Source organism: Vicugna pacos, chromosome X (assembly GCF_048564905.1).
Source record: "Vicugna pacos chromosome X, VicPac4, whole genome shotgun sequence".
NCBI classification, from domain to species: Eukaryota; Metazoa; Chordata; class Mammalia; order Artiodactyla; family Camelidae; genus Vicugna; species Vicugna pacos.
The window spans coordinates 14,882,171-14,908,594 of NC_133023.1; the positions used below are offsets into that span (position 1 = coordinate 14,882,171).

Here is a 26,424-nt window from a genome sequence, read left to right on the forward strand (position 1 = left end):
ACATACTCAACTCTGGGCTTCTAACTCACCCAAAGGACTTTTAGAATCTGCCTCGGACAAGAAAACCACAAACCTAGCCCTCTGTCTTTTCAAAAATTACAATATTTCGGACACATGTGACTAAGCAAAATACTTGAGATCTTTTTACCTCTCTGCAACCGTCATGGTATAACTCATGACCAGCCAGTCCAGGCTCAAAAATACATAGAGAAATCAACTCAGGGGTTTAAGAAGGTCAATATTCTTTTAACTTATGGTATCAGCAACTAAATGCTACACATTAAAGTTTGTGTAAATATATGATGTGTTATTATGTGACAGAAATACACTAAAAAATAACTTTCAGTGTAAAAATAATTCTGTGCTTGGAAGCCATGTCTCAGGGCCCTTGGCTCAATAAGAAGCCAACTTTAGCCGAGTCTGAGCATTGCTGCTACACTGCTGGTCCAACTTGAGTCTGGGACTCTTTGCAAATTGTAGGTAGCGACCAGTATTTAAAATAAATAGAGTAGAATTGACTGTAAAGAGGCAGAAGGGAATATTCTGGGACAAGGACAGTGTTCTAAAACCTGAATGTGGAGAGAGCTGCACAATCATATAAACTCAAACTGTTCACTTAGAGCAGGTGAAGCTCACAGCACATCAACTACACCTGAAGAAAGCCGTAATAGGAAGAAAGGGAGGGAGGGAGGAATAGGGTCAGAGAGGAAAGGACTAGAAGAGCAAGCACCAAATAGGAAGAGTAAGCACTGTTTTGTAAAAACCTGTTTCAGCTACAACGATATGTACATTGTAATATGTGTGTCTAACTGTGGAATTATTAATGATCCAAAAATCTGTAAAGCCCTGCTTCAGGGTAATGACAGCTAGAGAACTGCTATGCAACCTTGATGGGAACCCTCTGGGGAGCTCATTGTAATGCAGGTTCTACTCAGTAGGTCTCGGGCAAGGCCAGAATCAGCATCTTGAACAACCTCCTGGGTGATGCTGCTCTTCTGGTCTGTAGACCCCACTGGAGCTGGGGTACAAACTGAGGCTGAGCTGGAAGGAATACACAGACTTAAGACTGTCATCACTGGAAGGAGCCTTAGAAAAATCTAATAAGAGTGTTTCCCAAGTGGACATGATTCTGAGAATCTTTAAGGGGTTCTTTTTACAAATATAGATTCCTGTAATCAAGACAGTGTGGTGCTGGAGTAAGGACAGACATAGATCAACAGGACACAATGGAGAGTCCAGAAACAGACCCACATAGATATGAGCAGTCGAATATCTGACAAAGGTGTCAAGATAATACAATGGGAAAAAGAAGTCTTGTCAACAAATGGTGCTGGAACAAGTGGATATCCATATGCAAAAAAAAAAAGAAACTTGATCCATATACTTCACATCATATATAAAAATTAGCTCAAGATGGACCTATAAAACTTCTAGAAGAAAACATAGGAGAAAATATTCATGACCTTGGGGTACACAAGGATCTTTCAGAACACAGAAAGCTCAAACTTTAAAAGAAAAAAATTGATAAATCAAACCTCATCAAAATTTAAACCTTCTGGTCTTCAAAAGACACTGTTAAGAAAATGAAAAGGCAAACCAGACAAAGAGAAAATATTCACAATACAGATGTCTGACAAAGAACTTGTATTCAGACTATAATAAAAAATTATTTAAAAAAAACTTCAGTTTAACATAAAAAGACAACTAGTGACCAATCTTACTTGTGAATAGAGTCTGAAATAAAATATAAGCAAATAAAAAATTCTTACAGCTAAATATGTAAACAACTCAATAAAAAAAGGGCAAAAGATGTAAACAGACATTTCACATGCCAAGAAACCCGTGAAAAGATACTCAGTATCTTCAATCATCAGGAAAATGCAAAGCAAAACCACAACTAACAAACCATTATACAACCACTGGAATGGCAAAAAAAAAAAAATTTAAATCCAACAGAAAAATTGACCATACCAAGTGCCGGCATGGATGCAAAGCAACCAGAACTCTCCTAGACTGCAGGTGAGAGTGTAAACTGGTACAACCACCTAGGAAGAGAGTTCGGCCACTCTTTTCCCAGTTAGAGCATTCATTTATCATATGACCCAGCAATCCCACTCCCAGGGATTTACCCGGGAGAAATGCAAATGTGTGCCCACAAAGCCGTGTGCACGTGAATGTTCACAGATCTGTGTCCATAACTGCCAAAAATTGGAAACAAACCAACTGTCCACCAACAAGAGAATGGCTAAAACGGCAAAGCAGCAAAAACACTCGTACATTCTAAGTGAGAGAACTAGTCTTCAGCAATAAAAGGAATGAATTACTTTTACACACACAACACGGATGAATCTCAAAAACATACTGAGTGAAAGAGGCCGAAGAGAAGAGTACGCTCTATGTGATTCCACTGATGCGAAATGTTTAGAGTGGGAAAACTAATCTATAGCAACAGAAAGCACCTCAGTGTCTGCCACGGGCTGAGGGTGGGGCACGTCTGCAAGGGGCTGTGACGGGAACGGTCTGGTCTGTACTCCGATTGTGGTGGTGATTGTGGGAGTGTGTACATTCATCAAGGCACATCTATCAGTACACTTAAGATGGGTGCATTTCTTGTATAGAAATTATACATACAATTTATGCCCAAGTATGTACATAAATTTTACATACACACACACACACACACACACACACACACACACACAATCCATAAAATCAATTTAAAATATACAGATTCCCAAACTGCCTCCTCAGACCTGGTGAACTGATATCTCCCAGGAGGTGGCAGAGAACCTGAATTTATAACAAGCAGCCCAGATGGTTCATTCCTACGACTGGACGGACACATGAGAGAAATACTGTTTTAGTTCACTTCATAGCAGCAGAAAAGGGAGGCCTGGTGAGATAAAGAAGCTTTACAAAGGTCCCAAATAAATAGTCAGCAAGTGCCTCTGCTCACAGGAATGGTATATATCAATATTTACCTAACAATAAATCGCAGAGGGAACAGGGTGGGACAGGGAGGGACATGAAAGCAGTGTTTGTGACATGGCCTGCTTCGTCCAAGCAGTATTTAATGGGCCATAATAAAAAGCAGTAAATAAATCATTTCCATTTAAGACAATGAGAGCACAGTTCACACTAATAAGTCATTTAAATATCATTCTGTCTACATCTCAACCTGTTTCTCAGATGTGTCCCTGGGTCTGAGAGCTCGAACAGGACCGTTTCCCAGGGGACTCTACCCTCCTGCCACACCGAGCTCCTATCTCCAGCTTCAAGGAGCCAGGGTCTCTCTCACCTCCAGCTCTTTGCACAAGCTCTGCTCCCTGCCCAGAACGCCCTCTCCCCTACCCCAGCACACACACTCTGAGTAGGGTCGGCTGAGTAGCCACTTCCTCCAGGAAGCATTCCCTGATTTACCCGGGTACCCCAAGAAGGAGAAGTCTGTGTGCACCCAGCCCCATCCCCCACCATTCCTGTGGTTGTGACAGTCTAGCCCCACCACTGCTCTCCCAGCTTTCAGCCCAGGGCAGGCTCCCAGGAAGTACATGTCGCCTGAACACCTCAGATACCATTCCATTCTCATATCTGTGAGACCTTTAAGTCTGGTGTCTTCTCCAGCACCCCCTTTATTGATTGAAAAAAAGAATTCTTTTACTCAGGGAAAAACAAATACCTCTACCTGTCATGTTCAGTTCTGAGGGCCAAACACTTCCAGGGCTCCTCAGGGAGTGGCAGGGCGTGAGGGCTCGGCTGGGCTCAGACAGGTGCCTGTAGACCCAGACACTGACACCCCAGAACCCAGGCAGGTCTGACTGGTCTCCCCTGGAAAAAGCATCATCCAAACCACTGAGTCAACAGATCTGTGTCACCGCCACTGGCATAACTTGGCTGCCAACAGGCAAAGCCGGTCCTCATTTGGACACAGAGAACTGACTGGTAAATGGCAGCTCTTTCCTTATCGACCTGGCCAGGATAAGGTTTAGGAAGGCTACAATGACTTAAATCAGTGGCTCTCGAACTTGAGCTTACGTCAGAATCACCTGGAGGTCTTCTGAAAACAAAAATGCCGAGCCTCCCCACCCAAAGACTCTGATTCAGTTGGGCTGGGTGGGGCCCATGGGTTTACATTTCGGACAAGCTCCCGGGTGGTGACGATGTCGCCATCCATACATCACACGCTCTGAGAAGCCCAGGCTTAAACTGCTTTCACCACAAAGCCATTCGTGATCCCGTTTATCAAGAGGTGTTCAGGAAGAGAGTCCTGGGTGGAAGACTCCAGCGGACCCAAGACCCTTTTGCTTCTCTATTCAGTCACTCTCAGTGTGGCTCCCCTCCTGATTACAAGATGCTGCCATGGCTCCAGCATCACCTTCTTACAAGAGAGCAGACAAAGTGGGATGGAGAGGGGAGGAGCCAAAATAGGGAGGCAGGGGCTCTCTCCTCATGCTCATTTCCCTTTGGTGCCAAAAAGATCCCCAATGGTCTTCCCCAGAAGTCTCCTTGGCTGGTACCGGGTCACATGGCTGCAAGGAAGGCCAGGAGAGTGAACACATGGCAAAGGGGAATGGGGCACCAAGAATGACTTAGGCCTGAAGTGACTCAAAGCCTGGCCCCAGCACTGACCACCCAACAGCCCAGCTCTGTAGGAAGGGAAGAATGGCTGCTGGGGAGGCAGTCAGCAGCCCGCCTCACTGTCCATCCTCCTGCGTGGATGCCCCACTGCTGGCCAGCAAGGGGCTGTCCCCAGCCAAAGCCCGTACCAGCATGCTGCTAAAAACGATGCTGGCCCCATGCACTAGCTGCTTAGTAAACTGAAACAGCTCTCTCAGCCAGCGTTTTCCTTGTAAACTGAGTTCTGCCTTTGCCACAGGGTGGAGGGAAGGACTAAATAAAAGAACGGTTTGTCCACTTTTGATCTTTTGCAGACTGAGCTCTGGAAAACTAGGGCTATGTTGTATCTGCCACACATCACCGGTTGGCACATGTCAGGCACTCAATTAATGTTTGCAGAGTGGACCAAGAGCTTCTTTTAAGCACGTGTCCTTAGGCTCTGTCAAGGCCATTTGTAGAAATGCCTTCTGGGGATTTTTACACTAAAAGAGATGCCGCTGAAATAGAAGCTAGAAAAAAAACGAGGACTAACACAGGTGACATGTAGAAAAGACCAGCTGCTGTAAAACAGAGCAAAGACAGTTACAGGACTGTGATTCCGCCAGGCTCGTGTTTAGACAGCATGTTCAAAGGCACCGCCACGGAAGAGTCAGGGTGCAGGTCAGCAGCCTCACCCACACAACGTGCTGCAGGGGAGACAACCTGGCTGTGTCACTCCTACTGACCCTGACCGACTGGCAACGTCTGTCCAGAGCGTGGTGTTGGAAGAAAGTCGAGGCAACTTCCAGGTGATGAACTGAGTCTGGCATGGAGCAGATGGGACAGAGGAGCGTCAGCATACGTGTCACACGTGCTTTTTTTCCCTCTCCTTGGATGAGATAACTGAGGGATGTTATTTTGACCAAAAGAAACTGACTGGCCTGGTCTTTGTGCTCATCTGAAGGCGCCACAAAGCAAACTTGCTGGTCTCCTCCAGGCCTAGAATGGCTACTCATCAGCTCTGACCCACGGAAGGCAGTGTGCTACGTGCCTCAGATGTATTTTTCTAGTCCTTAATACAACCCCAAGAAGTAGGTATCACTCATCCCATTTTACTGATGGGAACATGAGGGCCTGAAAGACTTTCTTCCAAGACAACACAAGGGCCTGAGGCTACATGTGATGATGCCTCTGGGAGGTGCTCCAAGGCCTGGCTCCTGCCACCCGCCTCCTGCCCTCTGTCCTCCTGGGGGGCTGAAGGCCGAGCCTGCACAGACTCCAGCTGACCCTCTGACATCTGGAGTCAGCTCAAAAGTGGTCCTCCTAGCCTAAAACTGATACAAAGCTTGTACTATGAGTACGCCCACCATTTTCTAAGAAATAAACAAAACCCAAACCTCCTCCCCAAATAGGAGCTTATTCTATTTCTCTCAACCAAAGTACACAAGGAAAGGCAGGACAGATCTTGTCCTGAGGGTACACCATGCTTCTCTCTCACGTGCCTGAGAAATTCCACAGAGAGGGCCTGCCGGCACTTGCTGCATCGCAGCAGCAGGAGGTGTGGCTGGACGGGAGACAGGCAGCGTGCTGCGAGCCAACACTGCCCCGGCTCAACACCGAAATGAATTAGTACATTCATTAAGTAGGACCCTGACTAGCCTTTCTGTCAAGGTTATTTATTCTGAGGAAGATGGTTTGCCTTGATTAAGCTACCAGTGGCCAACAGTAAATGATAAAACGTTTTAATTTGCCCACAAGAAATTAAAATATCTACAACTTTCAGCAAGAACCTAAACTTAGCCAAATCTTTCCTGTGTTGATGTTTATAATGAAACATAGTATGTCCTGAAAAGTATTTAATAAATTTATAGTCTAAAGAGACGAGTAAAATGTGAACGCCACCAGCCTCTGCTTCCCCAGTGTTAACTGCCAAGCTGAGGCACGACTGCAACATCAACAGAGCTCGGATTCCATTCACAAGGCTTTGGCTTATTCCTGCAAAACCTAGCCTGGTGCCTTGTATACAGCAGGCACACAATAAAATATGCCCTCTTATACTAGCTAACATTTACATAGCTCTTACCCTCCACCAGGTGCTGTATTAAGTGCTTTGCACACATTCTCTTATTTATTGAAGTCTAGTCAGTTTAAAGCGTTGTGTCAATTTCTGGTGCACAGTATGATGTTTCAGTCATACACATACACACGTATATTCCTTTTCACATTCTTTTTCATTATAAGTTACTACAAGATATTGAATATAGTTCCCTGTGCTTCACAGAAGAAACTTGTTTATCATCCTGCTGTGATTCCCTATGTTTCCAGTTGAAGATCTTTTTTGCTATGTTCCAGTCTTTTAAAATTGATGGTTGTTTAGCAGCCACTTGTGGTTTTGCTGTGATCATGAGAGGAGGCGAGCTCGTGGTCCTACTACTCCACCATCTTGACCAGAAATCTCCACATTCTCTTATTTAAATCTCACAACAACCTATGCAGTTGGATTTATTACTCTCCCCTTCCACAGAGGAGAGGAGGCTTCCAGGAAGGTGAAGTGACTTGCTCAAGATCACCTAGGTAATAAAGGCAGCAGAACCAGGATTCAAAATCAAGGCATCTGGCTACAAACGTAAGCAAAAAGCTACACTGAATGAAAAAACTACTTACATCCAAGTGCAACCTATATTTTCTTACTGCAAGTAACAGCAATTAGCACACTACATACTGATACGGTTGACCCTGAACAACACAAGTTAGATCTACGCAAGCCCACTTAGAAGCAGATTTTTTTCGGTAGTAAATACTACGGTACTGCACGATCCCTTGTTAGTTGGATCTGCGGATGTGGAAGCGCGTATACAGAGGAACCACATGCAGGGAAGAACCATGCATACCGAGGGATGACTATAAGCTATATGTGGGTTTTTGACTGTGAGGACTAACCCCTGCCTTGTTCAAGGGTCAATCGTATTTGCAGATTTTGAAACTGCTCTACTATTAGTGACTAACAAATACTGTTTCTGTCAGAGAAGAAACAAGTGACTGAATTTACACATCTAGAAACTGCACTTGATTTCAGTTCCAGCGGTTACTCACACAGGATGGTCGGTTAATCCCAGAGCGGCTTCCAGCCCTGTGGCTCTGACTGGCCTAGCACTCAAGGTCCCCACAGCCCAGCCACAGAAAAGAAAGTCCACCTGGAAGGGGAAACGTGAGGAAGGTGGTCAAAAGGTACAAACTTCTAGTTATAAGATAAGTAAGTACTAGGAAGGTAACGTACAACATGATGACTGCAACTAATACTGCTGCACGTTACATAGGAAAGTTGTTAAGAGAGTAAATCCTATGAGTTGTCATCACAAGGAGAAAATTTTTCCCCTGTTTTTATTCTATCTATATGAGAAGATGGATGTTAGCTGAACCTACTGTGGTAACCACTTCATTACATATATAAATCAAGCCATCACACTGTACACCTTAAACTTAACACATACATACAGTGATGTATGTCAATTACTTCTCAATAAACCTGGGGAAAAAAAAAGAAATCCAGCCTCAGAGTAACAGAATGAAGGCAGGTGACTTAGGAGGGCGTTCCAGGGCTCAACAATGGCTATCTGTCCATCTGTTGGATGAATTCCTGCAGCTGTGCCCCATCCACCAACCCATCCACTTTGAGAGGTATTTAAATGGGATTTATAGCTAACCTGCTAATATAAGAAGAGGAAAGGAAAGGAAGGAGGGAAGGAAGGGAGGAAAACAATAAGAATGCAACAGGGAAGGAAAGCAGAGTGGGTGGCTTACACTGTAGTTTAGGGGGGAAAATCACTGTTAAACAAGGATCTAAGAAGCTGGCCCCAAATATGTAGAGATGGAGTAAATTAGCAGCTAGGTTGCCTAGGGCTGGGGGTTGGGAGAAAATGGGGAGTGACTGCCAATGGGTGTGTGGTTTCTTTTTGGGGGTATAAAAATATTCTGGAATTGATTGTGGTATTGGTTGTACATTGCACAACTCTGTGAATATGCTAAAAATCATTGAACTGTACACTGTGAATGGGCAAATTGTACGGTATACAAAAAAAGAAGAAAAGCTGGCAGAGTATCAGAAAACCACAATAAAACCATCCCTAAAGCATAAAATATTAAAACCACAAGTACACGGCCAGAACGAGTGAAAACCTGAGCACCCTGGTATGTATGAATGGCACATAGTAACAAAAGTAGATGAGTTTTATTATTTGCTTCAAAGCAGAGCATCTGCAATCTAAAAATCAAATATTTAAGGCATTTATTATAAACAATCCACTTTATGTTTGGAAACACAAGCAGTTGCAGGATTTGAGATCAGAACCAGAGGAGGAATAGAACCAGTTCCAAGCCAGGGAAGGACATCTGACAAAGCAAACAAAGCAAACACAGGAGGTGCAAGGAGACAGAAAGAAGCCATGTAAAAGCCTTCCTGATCCTACAGAACCAGGCTTCCAGAGCATCCTGAGGAGTCTGACCCATTTGCGAGGTTATTCAACACCCTGTTCCATAAAACAAGGCCTCATAAGTAGCTGAAAATATGTCAGGTAGCAGGGGAGCCTTTCTGAATTTCCATCTTAAAGCCTTGCAGTGGGCCAGGTATTCCTGTTAAAGCCTGCATGGCATTTCAAGGATTTGTTACAAATATCCTTCTTTTTAAAACAGTCTCACACAAACCCTGAAAGGCCCCTTCCTTACACTCTAGCCACCTTCCAGATTCTCTCTCCCTCTGGTTCCTAAGGGGCTATAAAAATCAGCGACTACTGCGGATGACTGTACAATCTTGTGAACATACTAAAAACCACTGAACTGTACACTTTATAAGGTTGAAATTTGTTATATGAATCATATACCTCAAGAATAATTTTCCCACTGTTTCAAGAAGCAGGGCCAAACACAGAATTAACCTATGACCCAGCAATACCACTTCTGGGTATATACCCCAAAGAACTGAAAGCAGGGACTCAAACAGATCTCTGTGCACTTATGTTCACAGCAGCATAATTCATAACAGTCAAAAGGTGGGAGTAACCCAAGTGCCCATCAACAGATGAAAAGATTAACAAAATGTGGTCTATACATACAGTGGAACATTATTCAGCCCTAAAAAGGAATGAAATTCAGATCCATGCTTCAACATGGATGAACCCTGAGGATATTATACTAAGTGAAATAACCCAATCAAAAAAGGATAAATATTGTATGATTCCACTTACAATGAGGATGTATCTACAATAGGAAAAGGTAAAATAGAGACAGAGAATATCGGTTACCAGGTACCAGGGGGAGGGAAAAATGGGGAGTTGTTATTTAACGGTTACAGAGTTTCTGTCTGAGATGATGAAAAAGTTCTAGAAATTGATGATGACAGTTATACAATATTGTGAATGCACTTAATGTCACTGAACTGTACACTTAAAAATGGTTAAAGCATCACAGTTTATGTTATGTATGTTTCACCACAATAATAAACAATTCAAAAAAAGTCAGAGCCCTCTTATCTAAGAACCTATACTTGATATCTGCGTCAAAGTAGTAAGGGAGTACAAAACAGTCTTCAGAAAATGAACATCCTTTTTACATTACAAATTTGAGGTGAAAACATTTTAATTACATTAGTCAGGTTTCAACTGACTAGGCATCTAGATTTAACGCTTATACATCCAACTTGGTCATTTGGAAGAAGTTATCAAAACCATCGCAGCGAGGATGAACACCTATGCTTGCCTCTCTATTAAACAGCCTGTGACTGTAAGACAATCTCGAGACCAACACTGCCCCACGGAATTTCCTGCAATGACGGGAATGTTCTGTGTCTGTGCTGTGCAACACTGCAGCCACTAGCCACATGGAGCCAGTGAGCACTTAAAATGTGGCTAGTGCCACTGAGGAGCTAAATTTTGAATTTTATTTCATTTAGCAGTGAGTGCCAAAGAGGGGTGGAGGGCAAAAAATAAGAGTGTCCCTCTATTCTCTGGTGTCTTCTGTGGAAAAATGCTAACTGCTCAAAGTGGGAAGAAAAAGCTCAGCTAGAACAATGAGAACCAGGACCTAGGAGGAGAGTCTGACACACCTCACAGGAAGAGGGAAAGCAAGGCCACCGGCTGCAGGCCGCTGAGTAGGGCACAACTGTATACTTTAAGAATTTCAATATATAAATTAAGCCCTAAGTGGGAGAAAATGCAGCGCCATTCCCGTGCAGAAGCTGGAAAGCGTGGCGAAGATGGGCCTGCGGTAACTACTTGCTGAGAACCTGGCAGTGCTGTCCTGCTGAGCACAGGGCACCCGAGTGCCAGTGACTGTGGCGGCTCACGCAAGCACGGACTGTCTCCAGTCCTCCAGCCAGAAGTCACTGTTTGCTTACCTCTGGCCTCATGGTCCAGTCTTACACTTCCATTTACGGTACTTTTCGATATTAGACTTGGATTATACGTTAGAGAAAGCATATCTCACTAGGTCACTATGTCCTTGAAAGCACCCAGTATACAACAATATTAGTATACTGATACAAATGCATATTACGTAGAAAAAAAGTTTTTCCGCCCAGACATCTGGTCTCGGCCTTGTACTCAGTGCACAGATGACGACGACGACACCCCCGATCTCATGGAGCACAGTTACGTGCGAGACGCCGCGCTAAGCGCTTCCTGTGCCTACCTCATATAATCCTCCTGTCAACCCTGTGAGGAGTCTCTGTTATTAGCCCCATTTCGTCGTAAGTCAAGAACCTGAGGCTAGAAGAGACCAATAAACTAACCCATGGCCCCACAGCTAGTTAGTGGCCACGCCAGTATCTCATTAGATTAAGGTCTTAAGCAGTATATTCTTTAAAATTTTTTTTATTTTTAAAATTTTATTCTATTGTGGTAAGAACAAGTAACATGATATTTACACTGTTAATAAACTTTTCCATGTACAATACAGTACTGTCAACTGTCAGCACAGTGTGGTACAGCAGATCTCTAGAACGTATTCATCCTGTTTAACTGAAACTTTATGTCCATTGACTAGTAACTCCCCATTTCCCCTCAGCCCTGGCAACCACCATTCTACCCTCTGATGTTATGAATGTGACTATTTGGGATACCCTCATGTCAGTGGAATCACGCAGTATTTGGCTTATTTCGCTCAGCATAATACCCTCAGGGGCCATCCATGTCGTCGCATATTGCACAATGTCCTTCTTTAAGGCTGGATACTATTCCGTTGTATGTATATACCGCATTTTCTTTAGCCAATCATTTGTCCACGGACATTTAGGTTCTTTCCACATTTTAGCGACTGTGAATAGCATTAATAGCTCTTTGAGATTTTTTATTTCAATTCTTTTGGATAGATACCCAGAAGTAGAATTGCTGGATCATATGGTAGCTCTATTTTAATGTTTTGAGGGACCTCCATACCGTTTTCCATAGTGGCTGTGCCATTTTGCATTCCCGCCAAGAGTGCACAACCATTCCAATTTCTCCATGTCCTCACCAGCATTTGTTTTCTGTTTTTTGGATGAAAGCCATCCTGACAGATGTGAGGTGACATCTCATCAGTAAATTCTCAACTGAAGAAAGAGGTGAAGAGGCTATACTACGGACAATTTGTGCAAAAGGTTAGAGAAGGGAAACCCTAATGTCCCGGAGTAAAAGCCAGATGCCAAGTCCTGTTAGGCGGGCTTAAGGAAGTGGGTCCCACAGAAGACCCTGCCCTGTGTCTCCTTACGGAGACTGGGACGCTTTGCGGAAAGGCCGCTGAGCGGGCGTGCGGCCTGTCCTCGGAGGCACAGCAGGAGGAGAGGCATTTCGAGGCGAGAGGTCTGTATGAACAGAGACCAAGAGAAGGCCCTGGGAAGAGTTACCGCGCACCTGCCTGCGCGGCAGCTCGCCCCAGTCTTGGGGCCCCCAAGCCTGGGGTCTGCAGAGGAGGATTCCCAAGGGCCAAGCTCTCAGCCTCCTGGGTCCAAGGTAACGAGGAGCAGAGAGGGAGCAGGGTCCGAGTCTCAGAGGGACGGTTCTCGGCAGGCATGCAGCCACCTGACTTTCTCCGCAGCAGGCAGAGAGATGAGGACATCCAGGAAGTCACTGGGACTCCATAAACACAGGGCCACGGCCTGATTCAGCCGTCCCAAGCCTCCTGGCATGGGGAGCAGTCACCCCACTCAGGGTCCAGGCGTGCCCCCCACTGGCATGGCTGCCCTGTTTCCATATCAGTCACACCAAAGCTGTGACTCTGTCAGCATGTCTTTAACAAGGCTCAGTCACCCTGGCAGAGGCCTGTCATGGTAACTCCTACCCTGAGATAGTATTTTTCTCAAAAGACCCAATCCTTTATAATCCAAGTGCTGACCAGTCAGGTCTTACTCAATGACAGACAGCTTTCCCCATAAGGGCCAAAAAAGTCCTCTGCCACATCAAGGGCAAAGTTCCTCATGCACACGCCACACCCCAGAGGGTCAAAGTAACGCCAAGCCATGGGAACGCAGCCAACACCTCGGCGGCCTGGAAAGATAAGACTGAGGGCTCGAAACCCGACAGCCCTTCTGAAACCAGGTGTGCACCCAGCCAAGCAGAGTGGGGAACAAGCTACAGCTCAGAAAGTGGTCACTCACATCAGGATGTTTCCAAAGGAAGCCACAGTCCTGCCTACCTTTTGTCTAACACTAACCTTACCTTCCAGATCTGTCTCCCTGGTGCCAAGCCATGTGCGCCCACCCCGCTGTGTCCAGGGACATGGCTAATTCATTTCTACTCTGCCTTCACCTTCCTCAGAAATCCCGGCCTCAAGTTTCCAAGGCAGCTCTCAGTGCACACACACGACATTCCCTGAGATCAAGAAAGCTCTACTTACCTTGGAAGGTCCTTCCTTCCACGAGCGAGAAGCTGCAGTGTGCTGCTACATGAGCAGAGTCCAGGGAAAAGGAAAACCCGAGTCTCCGCAAAAGGTCCAAGATCAGACGCCCCAGAAGCCTGCCTTCCGGAACTGCATCTCCCTCTCTCATTTACATACACAGTGAAGTCATTTCCAACCAACGCCCTCAGGAGTCGAGGCCCAAATCTCCTTCTAGGGCATTACTCACTTATAGATTAACTACCTTGGGAAAGAACAGTGTGCAGAAGCTATAAAACCAGAAACCAGGTTCTTTGCTCTGGTCCTGTTTTTATTTGGGAGAAAAACCTACCTTGAGCCAGAGATGGGATTGTAAGCACAGGCTTTCACTTAAACCTTGAGCTCTGCTTGCTTCTCTGCTGAAAACTGCCCTCAGTTATTACTTACCATTCAGTGAGCATTTATTGAACCAGCTACTATATGACTTGTCTCATGAAGAAGTGTATGGTTTGGCGAGGACAGAGGCATATAAACAAATATTTATAATATAATACTGATAAGTTACAATACATCTATATCAGAGCAGAGGAGGACACACTGCCTGGGGGAGGCAGCCATGGATGTGTCCCTCATCCCCCTCCAGAGTGGCTACAATTAAAAACACCAAGGACTGACAAAGACTAAGACTAAGGAAGAACTGGAACTCTCAGGATAGAAAATGGTGGGCAGAACAACGGACCTCCAGAGATGTCCATGTTCTAATCCCTGGAACCTGTGAAAACCTTTTATGACAAAAAGGTCTTTGCAGCTGTAATTCAGTTAAGACTCTTGAGATGGAGAGATTAGCCAGGACTTTCCAGGTGGGCTGCATGTAATCACAAGGAAGATAGGAAAGTTTGAGTAAGCGGGAAGAGATGTGACAATGGAAGCAGAAGTTGGAGAGAAAAACTACGATGCTATGCTGCTGGCCCTGACGATGGAGGAAGGGGTCATGAGCCAAGGGATGCAGGCAGCCTCTAGCAGCTGGAGGGGGCAAGGAATTGGATTCTCCCCTAGAGCCTCCAGTAGGGCGTTGCCAACACCTTGATTTTAGCACTCCTGGCTTTCCAAATTTTAAGATAATAAATTCATGTTGCTATAAGCCATTAAATTTGTAGTAATTTGTTATAACAGCAATAGGGAACTACTTCCAATTTGGCTCTATCTGCTAAAGCCGAACATATGCCTACCTTCTGACCCAGTCATTCAACTCCTAGGTATGTATGCAACAAAAATGCCTGTGTATGGGCACCAAGAGATGTGTACAAGTACGTTCATAGCAGTTTTAGTTAAAAGAATACAAAACTGGAAATAACCCAATTGTCCATCAGCAAGGGAATGGATAAAACAAATTGTAGTATGTATAGTCACAATGCAGAATTACTCAGAAATAAAAAGAAATGACCCACTGATAACTGAAATATGGGTGAATCTTAAAGACATAAGTTTGAGGAAAAAAAAAACAGACACAAAAAAAGCATATACTTGATGAGTTCTGGAGATGGATGGTGGTGATGGCTGTACAACATGAATGTACTTAATGCCACTGAACTGTACATTTAAAATGGCTAAAATGGTCAAGTTTATGTCATGTGTATTTTGCTGCAGTAAAAATGTGCATACTATAAAACTATTTTAGTGAAGCTCAAAACAAGCAAAACTAATCTACAGTGAAAAGAGGCGAGAACAATGGTCACCTTTGGGGGGTGCTGTCTAGGAGGAGACACAAGGGAGACTTCTGGGTGCTGGAAATGTTTAGTTTCTTGATCTGGGTGTTGGTTACATGGGTATATATGTAAACATTCATCAGACTGTACGCTTAAGATCTGTGCACTTCAGTTTCCAAACGTCAACCCCAAGTTTATTTGCACATGACTTGATCTACCTGAATTAGTGTTATCAACACTGTGATGGAAATGGAAGAGAAACAAAAGCCCACCGAAAGTGTGTGTGGTTGGGAAAGGCTTCAGGGAAGAGGTGAGGTGTGAGCCAAGTACTGAAGGGTGAACGTGGCAGACTCCGCGAGGAAGGGAGTTCTGGACACAGGGAAGAACACGCACATGGGCAGCGAGGCGCTAGCGGATGTAGAGTTTGATTGACACTCCCGGCTAGGGGCAATCAGTGGCCAGAGAGAGGGGGCTGGAGGGGCAAGCGGGAGCCCCATCCCAACACATCCAACCTGGGAAACCCCAGCAGCAGTTAAGACTGTGCTTGTGCGAGGCAGACACCAGAGAAGGTTAAGCAAGAGAGTGACATGATGGATCCAGCCAGGGCGGGTGACCTGGACAGAGATCCCTAAGGCTCTCATGATAATGGTCAGGCCTGAGATGACAGAGTCTGACCCAGGCACTGGCAATGTGGATGGGGTCATGAGAGACGGAGGCAGAAGCCTCCCTGTCTTGGTTGAAATGGTGGAGGGGGAGGGGAATGGAAGGCTGGTAAGTCTGTTAGTTAAGCGGACTACCCTTCCCTCTGCCTCCTGGGTCGGCACTGGAGGATCACAGTATCTCAGAGCTGGAAAGCACTGATCAGATTACCTAGTGTACTATCTCACTCACAAGCAGCTGAGTTCCTCCACGGGCCACACGTGAGGCCAGAGTTGTGAGGAGCAGGGTGGACAACAGAGCGGAGGCTCATGTACTTTCGTGAGCACGTCCTAGCAAAGAGGGAACGTGATCCATTCAGCGGTGGTGCTCAACGCCCTCCCACCGCGGAGTTCCCTGGCCTCGGCCTGCACTCTCAGTCCCTGCCAACCTCTTGGTGGAAAAGTTCTCCACATGGCGCACCCAAACCCTGCACAGCTCATGGTTTCATCTAATGATCTGGTAATGCCTTCTAAGTCAACCTGGTTTCTCCTCCAACCAAGTTATATGACCAAACCTGAGGCAGAGACAGAGAGGGTACCCCAGGGCCACCAGGAGCCAGAAGTCAGTCTTGGCTAGTAGGTTCTACCATGGCCCTAGAGGCCTGATATGAACCACAGGAGCTAAGGGCCGGTTCTGTTCCTGGTGGCCTGAGCACACCTGAGAGGGGGTGAATGAGAAGTACCAAATACCAGAGCTTGTAAGGGAGAAACCAAGAACAGATAGGTCTGAAGCAACTGGTATGAGACCCAAAATGCACTCTTCATTTCTGATCCCATCTGGCAAGGTCAGTTAACATCTAGTTAACTGCACAGCCCAATTCAGAAACCACTACCATGTGGCTATTTAAATTTAAATCATTTAAAATCAGATACAATGAAAACTCCAGCACTCAGTAACCACACGTGGCAGGTGGCTACCATTTGGAAGAGAAGTAGAACAGAACAGTTTTCTATTGGACGGCTCTGTGTATGGTACCTCCCGCTTGAACTGGCCTGATCATAAAAGGCACTCACTCTGAAATCATCTTTACACACCTTTACACATCATCTTTACACATCTTTACAAAAGTGGCAAGAATCCTTTTAATTTTTAACTAACAAAGATAAAATTATGCACCACAAAGGACATTCCACACTCCTTAGTAGAAAGGCACTGGGTCCTTGTGGGTCTCTCAGTCAAAACGGAAAGAAAGTAAAAGACAAGTTAGAGAAATGAAAGCTGAACAGAGTAGAGTGAGACAGTCCACTCTGCTCTCCTGACTGTTCTGCTATAAAAAGAGTTAATCTCGGTCTAGAAGATTAGGGATATGTAGAAATTAATGGACCATTAATAAGAAGCAATTATTCTTTAGAAATAATTCGTGACTGAAGAAAAAATCCAGTGAAGGGGAAATTTAGGTGAGTGAGGAGCGGGGAAAAGGAAAGCAGGAGCACGTTTTGCAGGAAGAAAACTGCAATTAGAATCAGTAATTTTTTAAAATATGAAACTAAATCTGCTTAAATAATATTGGTTACCTAGCTAATGAAAATGATCCCTGTTAAATTTTGTTCACAACACATAACTATACTGGGGGAAAAACTATCCAAGTGCACGGAAAGCTTCCACTGAAGGCTGTCATAATATTTCACAACCGTCACCCTTGACTGGTGCTCAAGAAAACTGAACACACACAGTTAATAGAACAGAGAAGAGTAAAATCTGCTAAGAGGGGACACTAGCTCCATGCACAAGGACAGCTGCCTCTCTAGTAAGTGGAAAGCTGAAAATGCGACCTATGTGCAACGGGAAGAGAACAGACAGGAATCCTGTGTGTGTATGTGTGTGTTTGGGGGGGGTGTTTTTAAAAATGAGCACAGCAGAAGAATCCTGTTTTGCCCAGTTTACAATTCAGATGGTTATTTGAAGTTAAGGGCACATATTAGGGTGTTGTTTTGAAACAAAGACACAGAGCACTGCTTAAAAAGGCCTTGCAGTGCCTGATGAAAAACTCAAGCTGCAAGGAAAAACTCTCCTGCTCTGTATTTATTTATTTCAGGTATTCATCTTATGCCCTCCTCTCTCCCTCCTTCTGTTTATATAAAATACAGCAGAAATAAATACAAAAAATGGGCGAAAAAGAGAAAACCAAGAGTAGGGATAGAAAAATGGAGCTAAAAAGGAAGTTAATCCAATAGGTCTACCACAGCAACTGGGGTTGCACACTGGTTGACTTGCTAAACCAACAGTTAACTCTTAAAGACTCGGCGTCAAAGGTGAAAACAGACCAACTGCTCAGGAGGGGGAGGACAGCTCAGTCTGGGCAGGGACCCGTCCTGCTGGTTAACTGGCCCTGCCCAGCAAGTTCCCCTAAAGCCAGTGCCAGCTCTCTCCCAGAACTGAACCTAAGACAGGGAGGTAGGACCAGCCGTTGAATTTACTGGAACTATCCAATAATGTGGTCCCCAGAGTTAGGGGGTCTGTCTTGTCAGCCAACTGGAACCTGTTGAGCACAACCAGAGAAGGGCGCTAGGAAGGCACGACACTAGCCTTGGGGGGAAATGACCAGACGTGCCCCCACAAAGCCATCCTAACCCAGCCCGGCAGAACCCACACCGCAGAGGGGCTTCCCCACTGCACCTGACACTGAACCTGAGGGAGCCTGAGCTGGCGAACACTGCTCTCTCCCCCACTCACTGTTCCATCAGCATTATACCCCCTTTCCCTCAATAACAGCCCAACATTTACCACCAAGTCAAGCCCACCCCCTTTCCACAGCCTGTCAGGTCCCCGAGAAAACCACGTGTGCGAGGGTCTCAGCACCTGCCCACGCCAGGGAAAGCACAAGGTCCAGCCCGGCTGCTGTATTGCAGGGGAGACCTTTTGATCAAAGAGTCTTTCCACTTCCACCAAGCACACCCACACAAGAGCTCAAGGATGGACTGAACACCACAGCGTAAACTCTTGTTCTTCATACCACACTCGGCAGCACGGTGACTGCACTCAGTATCACGGTGCCCTTTGTGACCACCCGGCTCATTCTAGACCAACAGAACTTTCTGCCATTATGGAAATGCTTGAGATGATCGATGTCCAATACGCCAGCCATGAGCCACAGCTGGCTGCTGAGCACTTGAAATGTGACTAGTCCAAATAGAGATGTGCTGGAAATGCTAACGCCACACTCGTTTTGGAAGACTTGGTGCAAAGAATAGAGAGAGATCTCTATTAACATTCTTTATATTAATTACATGTTGAAATGACAATATTTTAGATATACTGGGTTAAAATTTGTATTATTATATTAATTCATCTATTCCTTTTTACTTTTTTAGTGCAGCTATTAGAAAATTTAGGATTATATAGGCAGCTAGCATTGTGTTTGTATTAGCCAGCACCAATCTACACTATTATTTAGTAGTTTTCTTTAAATTGAGTTTTTTTCATTTTTTATTTATTCTAAAAATATTCATGAAATTAGCTTCATGTACTAGTTGTATTTTTACAATACAATGAAAGAATCCACAGGATTATTAATCCAAAATTGAAAAGATAAGTTTGCCCATGTGTAACCTAAAACCCTCTTGTGTACCACACCCTTTGGGAGATGCTGGCCCTGGGCAGACCTGTTCAGGGTGTGGCCTGTGGACAGGGGCCACTCTCCTTATTGTTCGTTGTCATCCACAGTAAGGACATAAATTGACAGCACGGACTTAGAAACACAGCAATTTGACACTAATCTGATATCCATTCATCACTTGGAATCTAATATCTAATCTGATATTTAAAAATTGGGACCTGTATTTTCCATGTCTTGTATATTTTATTTTCCCAGTAAGTCTTTTAAACAATATTGTAACAAGATATTGGTCAACATTGGAAATTAAAGGAAAAAACTCAAACTGGTCCTTCACCAGAGTTTCACCAAAGACACACTGGTCTAGAGTTAAAGAGCATCTCCCACGGGCCTTCCAGAGTGATGATCCAAGAGCTGCAATCCTCAGTCACAGCCAACGCAGTGCCCTAGTAGAGGACAGCTTACTGAGATCTTCCAGAACCCAACATAAAAGCTAGCAAAGAGAGGACGGTGGGTTAAACAGCAATTCTGTTAATGGAACTTCTCTTCCTCTAAGCATTTCTTTTGATAAAATTGTTGCTGTACTTCGAAGAAATGAGGGACCTTGCTACCTTTGGGGAGAAAAATAACTGTGTACTAAGGAAAAGGCACACAAGACCCTTATAAAATGTGGATCAACAGTAGTGACACAGATCTTGAAAGGAGTACAGAAAACATGGGAGGCACGACCCATGTGCAAAAGGAGTTTGTTGTAATCTAGCTGGGAAGGCACAGAAGTTAAAAAGACTTAATTTGGGGGTCAGACACACTTAGGTGTGAGTCCTGGCTTGCCACTTACTGTGTGACCTTGAGCAACTTACTTAACCTCTCTTAATTTCAATGTCCTTACTTGTTATAGTAGAGAATCTCCAAAAAGGGAGACTCCTCCCCTCCCAGCAGGCGCTTACCACGCCTCACCTCAAGAAGTGCAATCTACCTTCCCTCTCCTTGAATCTGGGCTGGCTTTGTGACTTGCTGTGACCACCACATGCAGCAGAAGGGACGTTCCAGGACTTCTAAGCCCAGGCCTCCAGAGAAGCAGCAGCTTCCGCTTCCTGGCTCCTGAAGCACAGCCGCCACACCGTGAGGCGGTGCGGGACACGCTCCCTGCGGAGACGCCCGGACCGGAGAGGCCCAGCCGGACTCCCAGCTGACAGCACACCGAGCGCAAGAACCACTCAACTGAGCCCAACCAACCCCCTGGACGGTGAGAAACAGCTAAGTTCACGGTGTTGTGATACACAGGACTAGATAATGGCAGCATCGCTAAAATGAGAATAAAAAGAGTACAGAGGGTGGCTGCGAGCAATCAAGCAAATAACGCACGACAAGGGCTCCCAATGGTGCTTGGCAGAGAAAGCTCAACCAGGAGGAGCTGAAAGGAAGGCGTGTGCAGGATGTAGCTACAGACTGCCTGGAAGGTTCCAGGCAGGTTCGGAGGGCCCTGCAGGCCACGAGCGGCGGATGCTGAGGCGGCGAAGAGACGAGGCTGTGCAGCGAGAGCGAGCACTGGACCCGAAGGCCGGAGCGCGCAGAGTGACGGCTTCTAAACCCACGCTACTGGAGGCCCACCTGCGGACTTGCGGGCAACCACACCGTACGTGCGCACCAAGTCCGCCACGGCAGAAGCCGAGAGGTTTCCAGAGACAGCGGAGAGGGGTGGCCGCCTGGGCCCGGGGAGCGGGCGGCGAGGGGGGATGGGGAACGCCGGCTGCTGGGCAGGGGCCTTCTCTGCAGGGTGATGAAAATGGCCTAAGATCGACCGTGGTGATGACTGTACAACTGTGTAAACATACTGACAACCGCTGAATTGTGCATTTTAAATGGGTGAAATGTCTGCTATGTGAACGCTGTCTCAATAAAGCTATCATTATACAAACAGGCAAAGGGAGGGTAAACTTAAGAGGCTGAGATGACAAAGGAGCAAGAAGCATTCCACAGGGTTGTCTTGGGGCTACAAGATGCCAGGCATGGAGTGGAAAAGCAGTTCTCTTCAGGTAGTGCATGAACCCGGCGCCAGCCAAGAGCTATGTACCCAGGGGACAGTCCTGCCATCCGAGGGATCACAGACACGTGGTGTGACTGCCGTTCCCACAAACCCTCTGTACGTGTGTGGCCCACTCATACCTGTTTTCCTTTCACTTAAATCACAATCTGAACTCCGCTAATCACAAGGTTCTTTAAAAGAGGAAAACTTTCTAGGCAAGAGGAAAGCAAATGCTTCCTAGGAGCAGAGCAGATCAAGGCCGACATGCAGACAGATGTCAGAGGTAGGTGGGGGCATCCTGAAGCCCGGCCGGCCCCAGACCCTCAGGTGCTGAGCCAGCGGACTCCACATTCCAAGGTGGACCTTAGATGTGAAGTGGGTGGTAAGCAATTCTGAACCACAACACCCCAAGGCCAGCCACCCTCAGCCATCGCCTTTTCCTTCTTCTGGTGTAATTAATTCAAAAGAGGCTGGTGGGAAGGGCCATGCAAAGTTTTCAAGCCCTCCAATTGCTCCCAGAGTCAACTCAGCACATGGACGGCACCCCTAAACCAGGCAATATCATCATAAGCATCATCATACCAGCTGCCCTGTGAGCCCTCACTGTGCTGAGCCCATTACGAGTTATATTTTGTTGAATCCTCCCAACAAAGCCCACTAGGCTATTTACCAGCATCCACCAGAAATCCCCCTCTTGCCTGCCCAAATCAACCCTTCACACCCTGTTTTATAAATCAATCAGTATAATTACTACACAAGGCAAGATGTTCTTTTAAAAAACGAACCACTGCAGAAGATGGGATATCTGGATGAGAAGAAAACATCCTTTAATTGTGGAGAAGGGTTCGAAATAGAATTGATAGACTTTGACCAGTTGTGTCACCAGGGTCAGGACATCAGAAAAGAAACAGCTGATGGTCACACCGACTTTCAGGAGTTTGCCCCGAAGGTCCTGCCAAGTTCAAGTCCTACAGTGCCAGAACTCAACAAAGACAGAAGACCCAGACCAAATACAACTTTGTGTCTTTCTTTCCTGACCTGGAGGTCCCTTCCACTGTCAGAGGGACTCAGGATGTTAGGACACAAGCACAAACTCAATTTGGATCTTTTTAGGTCCAAGCAGTTTTAGGACTAAAGTGTTCAAGAATGGTTTTAAATGCAACTTTGAGAAAGGATGAAGAACTTGATTTCTTGGGGACCTACTCTCAGTCTTTCCTACTCAGCGCCATCCTACTTTGGCTCCTGGGGGAGGCTTTCCTGAACTGCTAGTGTGTACCCCTACATTCTCCTGATCTAGCGTAGGGGATGGAAGACAGGCAGGTTGAAGGACAGCAGGGAACCTCATCTCACCTCAAAGCAATTCCCTCCACTAGGGAATGATGGGCAAATGAATTCAACTCAGTGAACAGTATTTAAGGGCAGAATGCACTGGAAAGCTCAACAGCAGGCCTCAGGAAACATACTTTGTAGTTCCACTATCTCAAACTCCTCCACCGACATACTTCTTTAATCCAACTCACGAGTATTTAGTGACCTCTCACTCCAGTGTAGCTGCTCCCAGCATGATGCAATTGTCAAACATCAGCTACAGACCTACTGTGTGCAAAAACTCTGAGGAGGAGTAGGATGACCATCCAGCCACTCTCTCCACCAGGCGGCACTGCGGGAGGCATGTGTGACCTGGACACAGGCCTTGCCCTCAAGCCAACGATCTAATAGAAGGGATGATGCTAACCAGCTTGAGCACTTCCTGTGTGTCAGGCACTGCTTTATAGATAGTAATTCCTTCATCCTCAAAGCAGTGCTTCTATCCCCCCATGTTGTCCTCAAGCCCATTTTAAAGGTGAGAAAACTGAAGCTAAGAGACATCAAATAGCTTCCCTGAGGTGAGACAGCAGGAAGAGGAGAGGTGGCACTCACACTCAGACAGTCTGGACTTCAATCTACTGAGCTCAAGCGAAAGCAGTAGCTACCAGCACAGGGTCCTGCTTACAGTGGGCACCCGATGAACGTCTGCAACAGCGACTGGAAGATTAATGTAACACAGGGAGAATAAGAAGAGTGCTTCCCTGCAGGTGCCACAGGCACAGGTCAGAGGAAGCTCCTTAATTCAGGCGGAGAGGAACCTAGAGGAAGCGAATGCCCAAAGGGAAAAGGGGAGAAGGGGGCATTTCAGGCTGCCGGGATGACAGGACCCGTGTGACACCGAGGCAGTCTGACAGGTGAGATTGGGTGATTCCACCTGCCATCTAAAGGTAGCTCAGCAAATCCAAGCAACAGGCGCTTGCTCCTCATTCCTTATACTGTGGCATGTTAATACAAGCACTAAAAATGACAGTACATTTGGTAATTTCCATTCCAGGGGTAATTAAAGGAATGAAAGAAAACAACACTGGTGGGTAATGGGAAAAAATGCACAGGATTTCAGTATCAGAAGAACCTGTTGCTAGAGAAAACCAGAGGCGCTCCCCTGCAACCTTCTACAACAGCTCCCAGGAAAGCCGTCTGCCACCCCTCACATCTCCACCTGTGTCACCATGAAATTGTTGGCGAGCCTACACATCTCAGGCCTCTCCGTCTTTTCTGGCCCTCACAGCACTCAGCACAAGCTCAGGAACAATGGTTGACCCCCAAGAAATGCATGTTGACTCTCATTAGGAATGGGTCCCCAATGATAAGGCCTTGCGAGACCAAGAATAATCAATATCAGGGTGGATTATAATAAAATCTCAATAATCAAGACTTTTCTGAACATTAATTATTTTTCTAAGTACCTGGCCTCACAAAACCCACAAAAGAACAAACCATGGTACTACCTGGCACCTAAATTGAATGTTCCAATTTTTCCTCACCAACCCTAATGCACGGAGAACTTTATTAGATGTTTTAAATCTTCACACAACATGCTTTTCTGTATTTCTGATTTCAAATGAAAGAAAATAACTTTAAGCTATTTATCTACAATTAAGTTTCCAACTAGAACTTAATAAGAATGCACAGTTAAGTTCCTTCAAATATATTGAAATACCACAGCTAAATCACAGGCTCAACCAGATAGCGCCTCCCTGCCTCTAAAACATCTAAATAACTTATTACTTAAACTCCTGACCAAATAAAAATGTTAACTTCAACAACCTCCCATATCCAATGTTTTATTCTACCAGGTCCCCCTCCCCCAGTGCTGGTTCTGATGGACAGGTTTTGGATTCTTCCCTAGTAAGCGCAGTCGAGTTTCTCAAGCAAAAAGGATGAAAGCAGAAGGGCATATTTATAGTATTTATATCACGATCCTGTGATATGTTAAATTCTGCTTTTAAAAACAATGCATGACGTAAAACGCGAACTGGGAAGGACTGAAGTCACCTCATCCTCCTTTGAGTGATGCGAACGAAGGCCCAATCGACAATACCACCCCCTGCTCTTAAAAAGCATGTTTTAAGTGATTAAAGAACATTTCCCTTGATTTCCTCCCCTTCCTTGGTTCACTTTATATAAAACACGCAGATCCTCACTATGTGCTAATTCTTCAAATCGTATACTTAAGATCTGTGCGCTTTTGTGATATGCGTGTTATACTGCAGTAAAAAAAAACGTTTTAAAAATAGCTCACATTAACTTAAAAAAAAAAAAAGGTGTTGCCAGGAAAACATGAAATCGGTTTCCACGTTGCTTACACCCCCGCACTACCTGCAACCACTTTACAGAGCGTTGGAAGATGCGAGACCAGCTTATCTAAGATTCTGCCAAACGTCCTCAAAATCTCCCCCTGCTTCGCTCGTTTCTGGGCAGCCAGTCTGGGGACCGTCCCCCCTTAGGTCCCGGCAGCTGCAGCCTCGAGGGCTGGGGGGCTCATCCATCGCGCTACCACGCGAGGGGCCGCGGCCCGGCCGGACCCCTGGGCAGCGCAGCCGCGGCCTCCGGGAGCGCAAGCGGGCGGCAGGGGAACCCGGGCGCCCCCGCCAGTGGGGGACGCGCCGGTTCTGCCCCCCGGGGACGCTGCGAAGCACCAGCTGCCGCTCGCGCGTGGTGCCCAAGCAGAGTGGGCGGGCGCGCAGGCCCCGGCGACCCCCCGCGTCCGCTCGGTTCGACCCCGTGCCCCCTAAGCCGGATGCTCCCGGAGGAGAGGCCGGGCCCCCGGGGCATCCAGCGTGGCCCCGGGCCCCCACGCCAAACACGCTGGCCACCCACCTTAAGCCACCCCCAAGCGCAACCACTCACTCAGGCCACCTGAGAGGAAACCGTGCCTCCGGCCCCGCGAGGGGCGCGGCCTTGAGACCCCGCGCCCAGCCGACCCCCGGGCGGAGGGAAAGGACTTTAGCCCAGCTCGGCGTCGCGCCCCGCCCCGCCCCCACGCTCGCGCGCTCCAGAAGCGTGGCCTCGCGGGGCCCACCCCGCCCCCCGCGCCCGCCGCAGCCCGGGAGCCCTACCTGAAGGCCGGTGGTTGGGCGGCGAAGTCCGCACCGCGCCCGGTTCGGCCATCTTCCCGGGGAGCGGGAGGGCCCGCGTACTCCCCTCCGTCCCGGCTGCCGCCCCGCAGCCGCCACCGCGCTCCATCGGATCAGGATGCGCCGGCCGCACAGGCGCACTGCCCGGGTCGCCGCGCCGCACCGGACCCGCACGCGCCCGCACGCGTCCCCCGGCAGCGTGCACGTGCGATGTGCGCACCGGTTCTAACGCCGCGCACGCGCACCTCGTGCACACGCGAGGTGCACACTGGGGGTCCTCACGCGGCAGGCGTACACCTAGCGCTTTTGCAATACGCACACTGGTCCTCACACAGCACTTGTACCCGGCGTGCACATGCAACGTGCGCACTAGTTCTCACGGCGCGCCCACACATTCGATGGGTACGCTGGTCCTCCCACAGCACGCATGCACACACGGCCTGCACACAGTTCCTCGTGCAGTGCTTACACGCAGCATGCGCACACAGCGTGCACACACCAGTGTAAACACCCTCCCCACAGTGCATACACTCACACCGTTATTCACATAAGATGTAATTT

At 46.7% G+C, this 26,424-nt stretch overlaps 1 protein-coding gene across 10 annotated transcripts in view; it reads right to left on the reverse strand.

Annotated features, from left to right (window-relative positions):
• Positions 1-26,051, reverse strand: part of MAP7D2 (MAP7 domain containing 2) — a 91,280-nt gene extending 65,229 nt beyond the window's left edge. Inside the window, exons 1-2 of one of the 10 annotated variants that reach the window (XM_072955805.1) lie at positions 13,456-13,582; positions 7,687-7,787 (exon numbers count right to left, since the gene is read on the reverse strand). Coding sequence is in view for 5 of the 10 variants with exons in the window: in XM_072955800.1 (XP_072811901.1) it covers positions 25,846-25,972 (127 nt within the window). In the remaining 5 variants the exon portion in view is untranslated. The other 9 variants (XM_072955800.1, XM_031673293.2, XM_031673292.2 and 6 more) reach the window with 9 other exon arrangements.
• Positions 26,052-26,424: the final 373 nt, after the last annotated feature.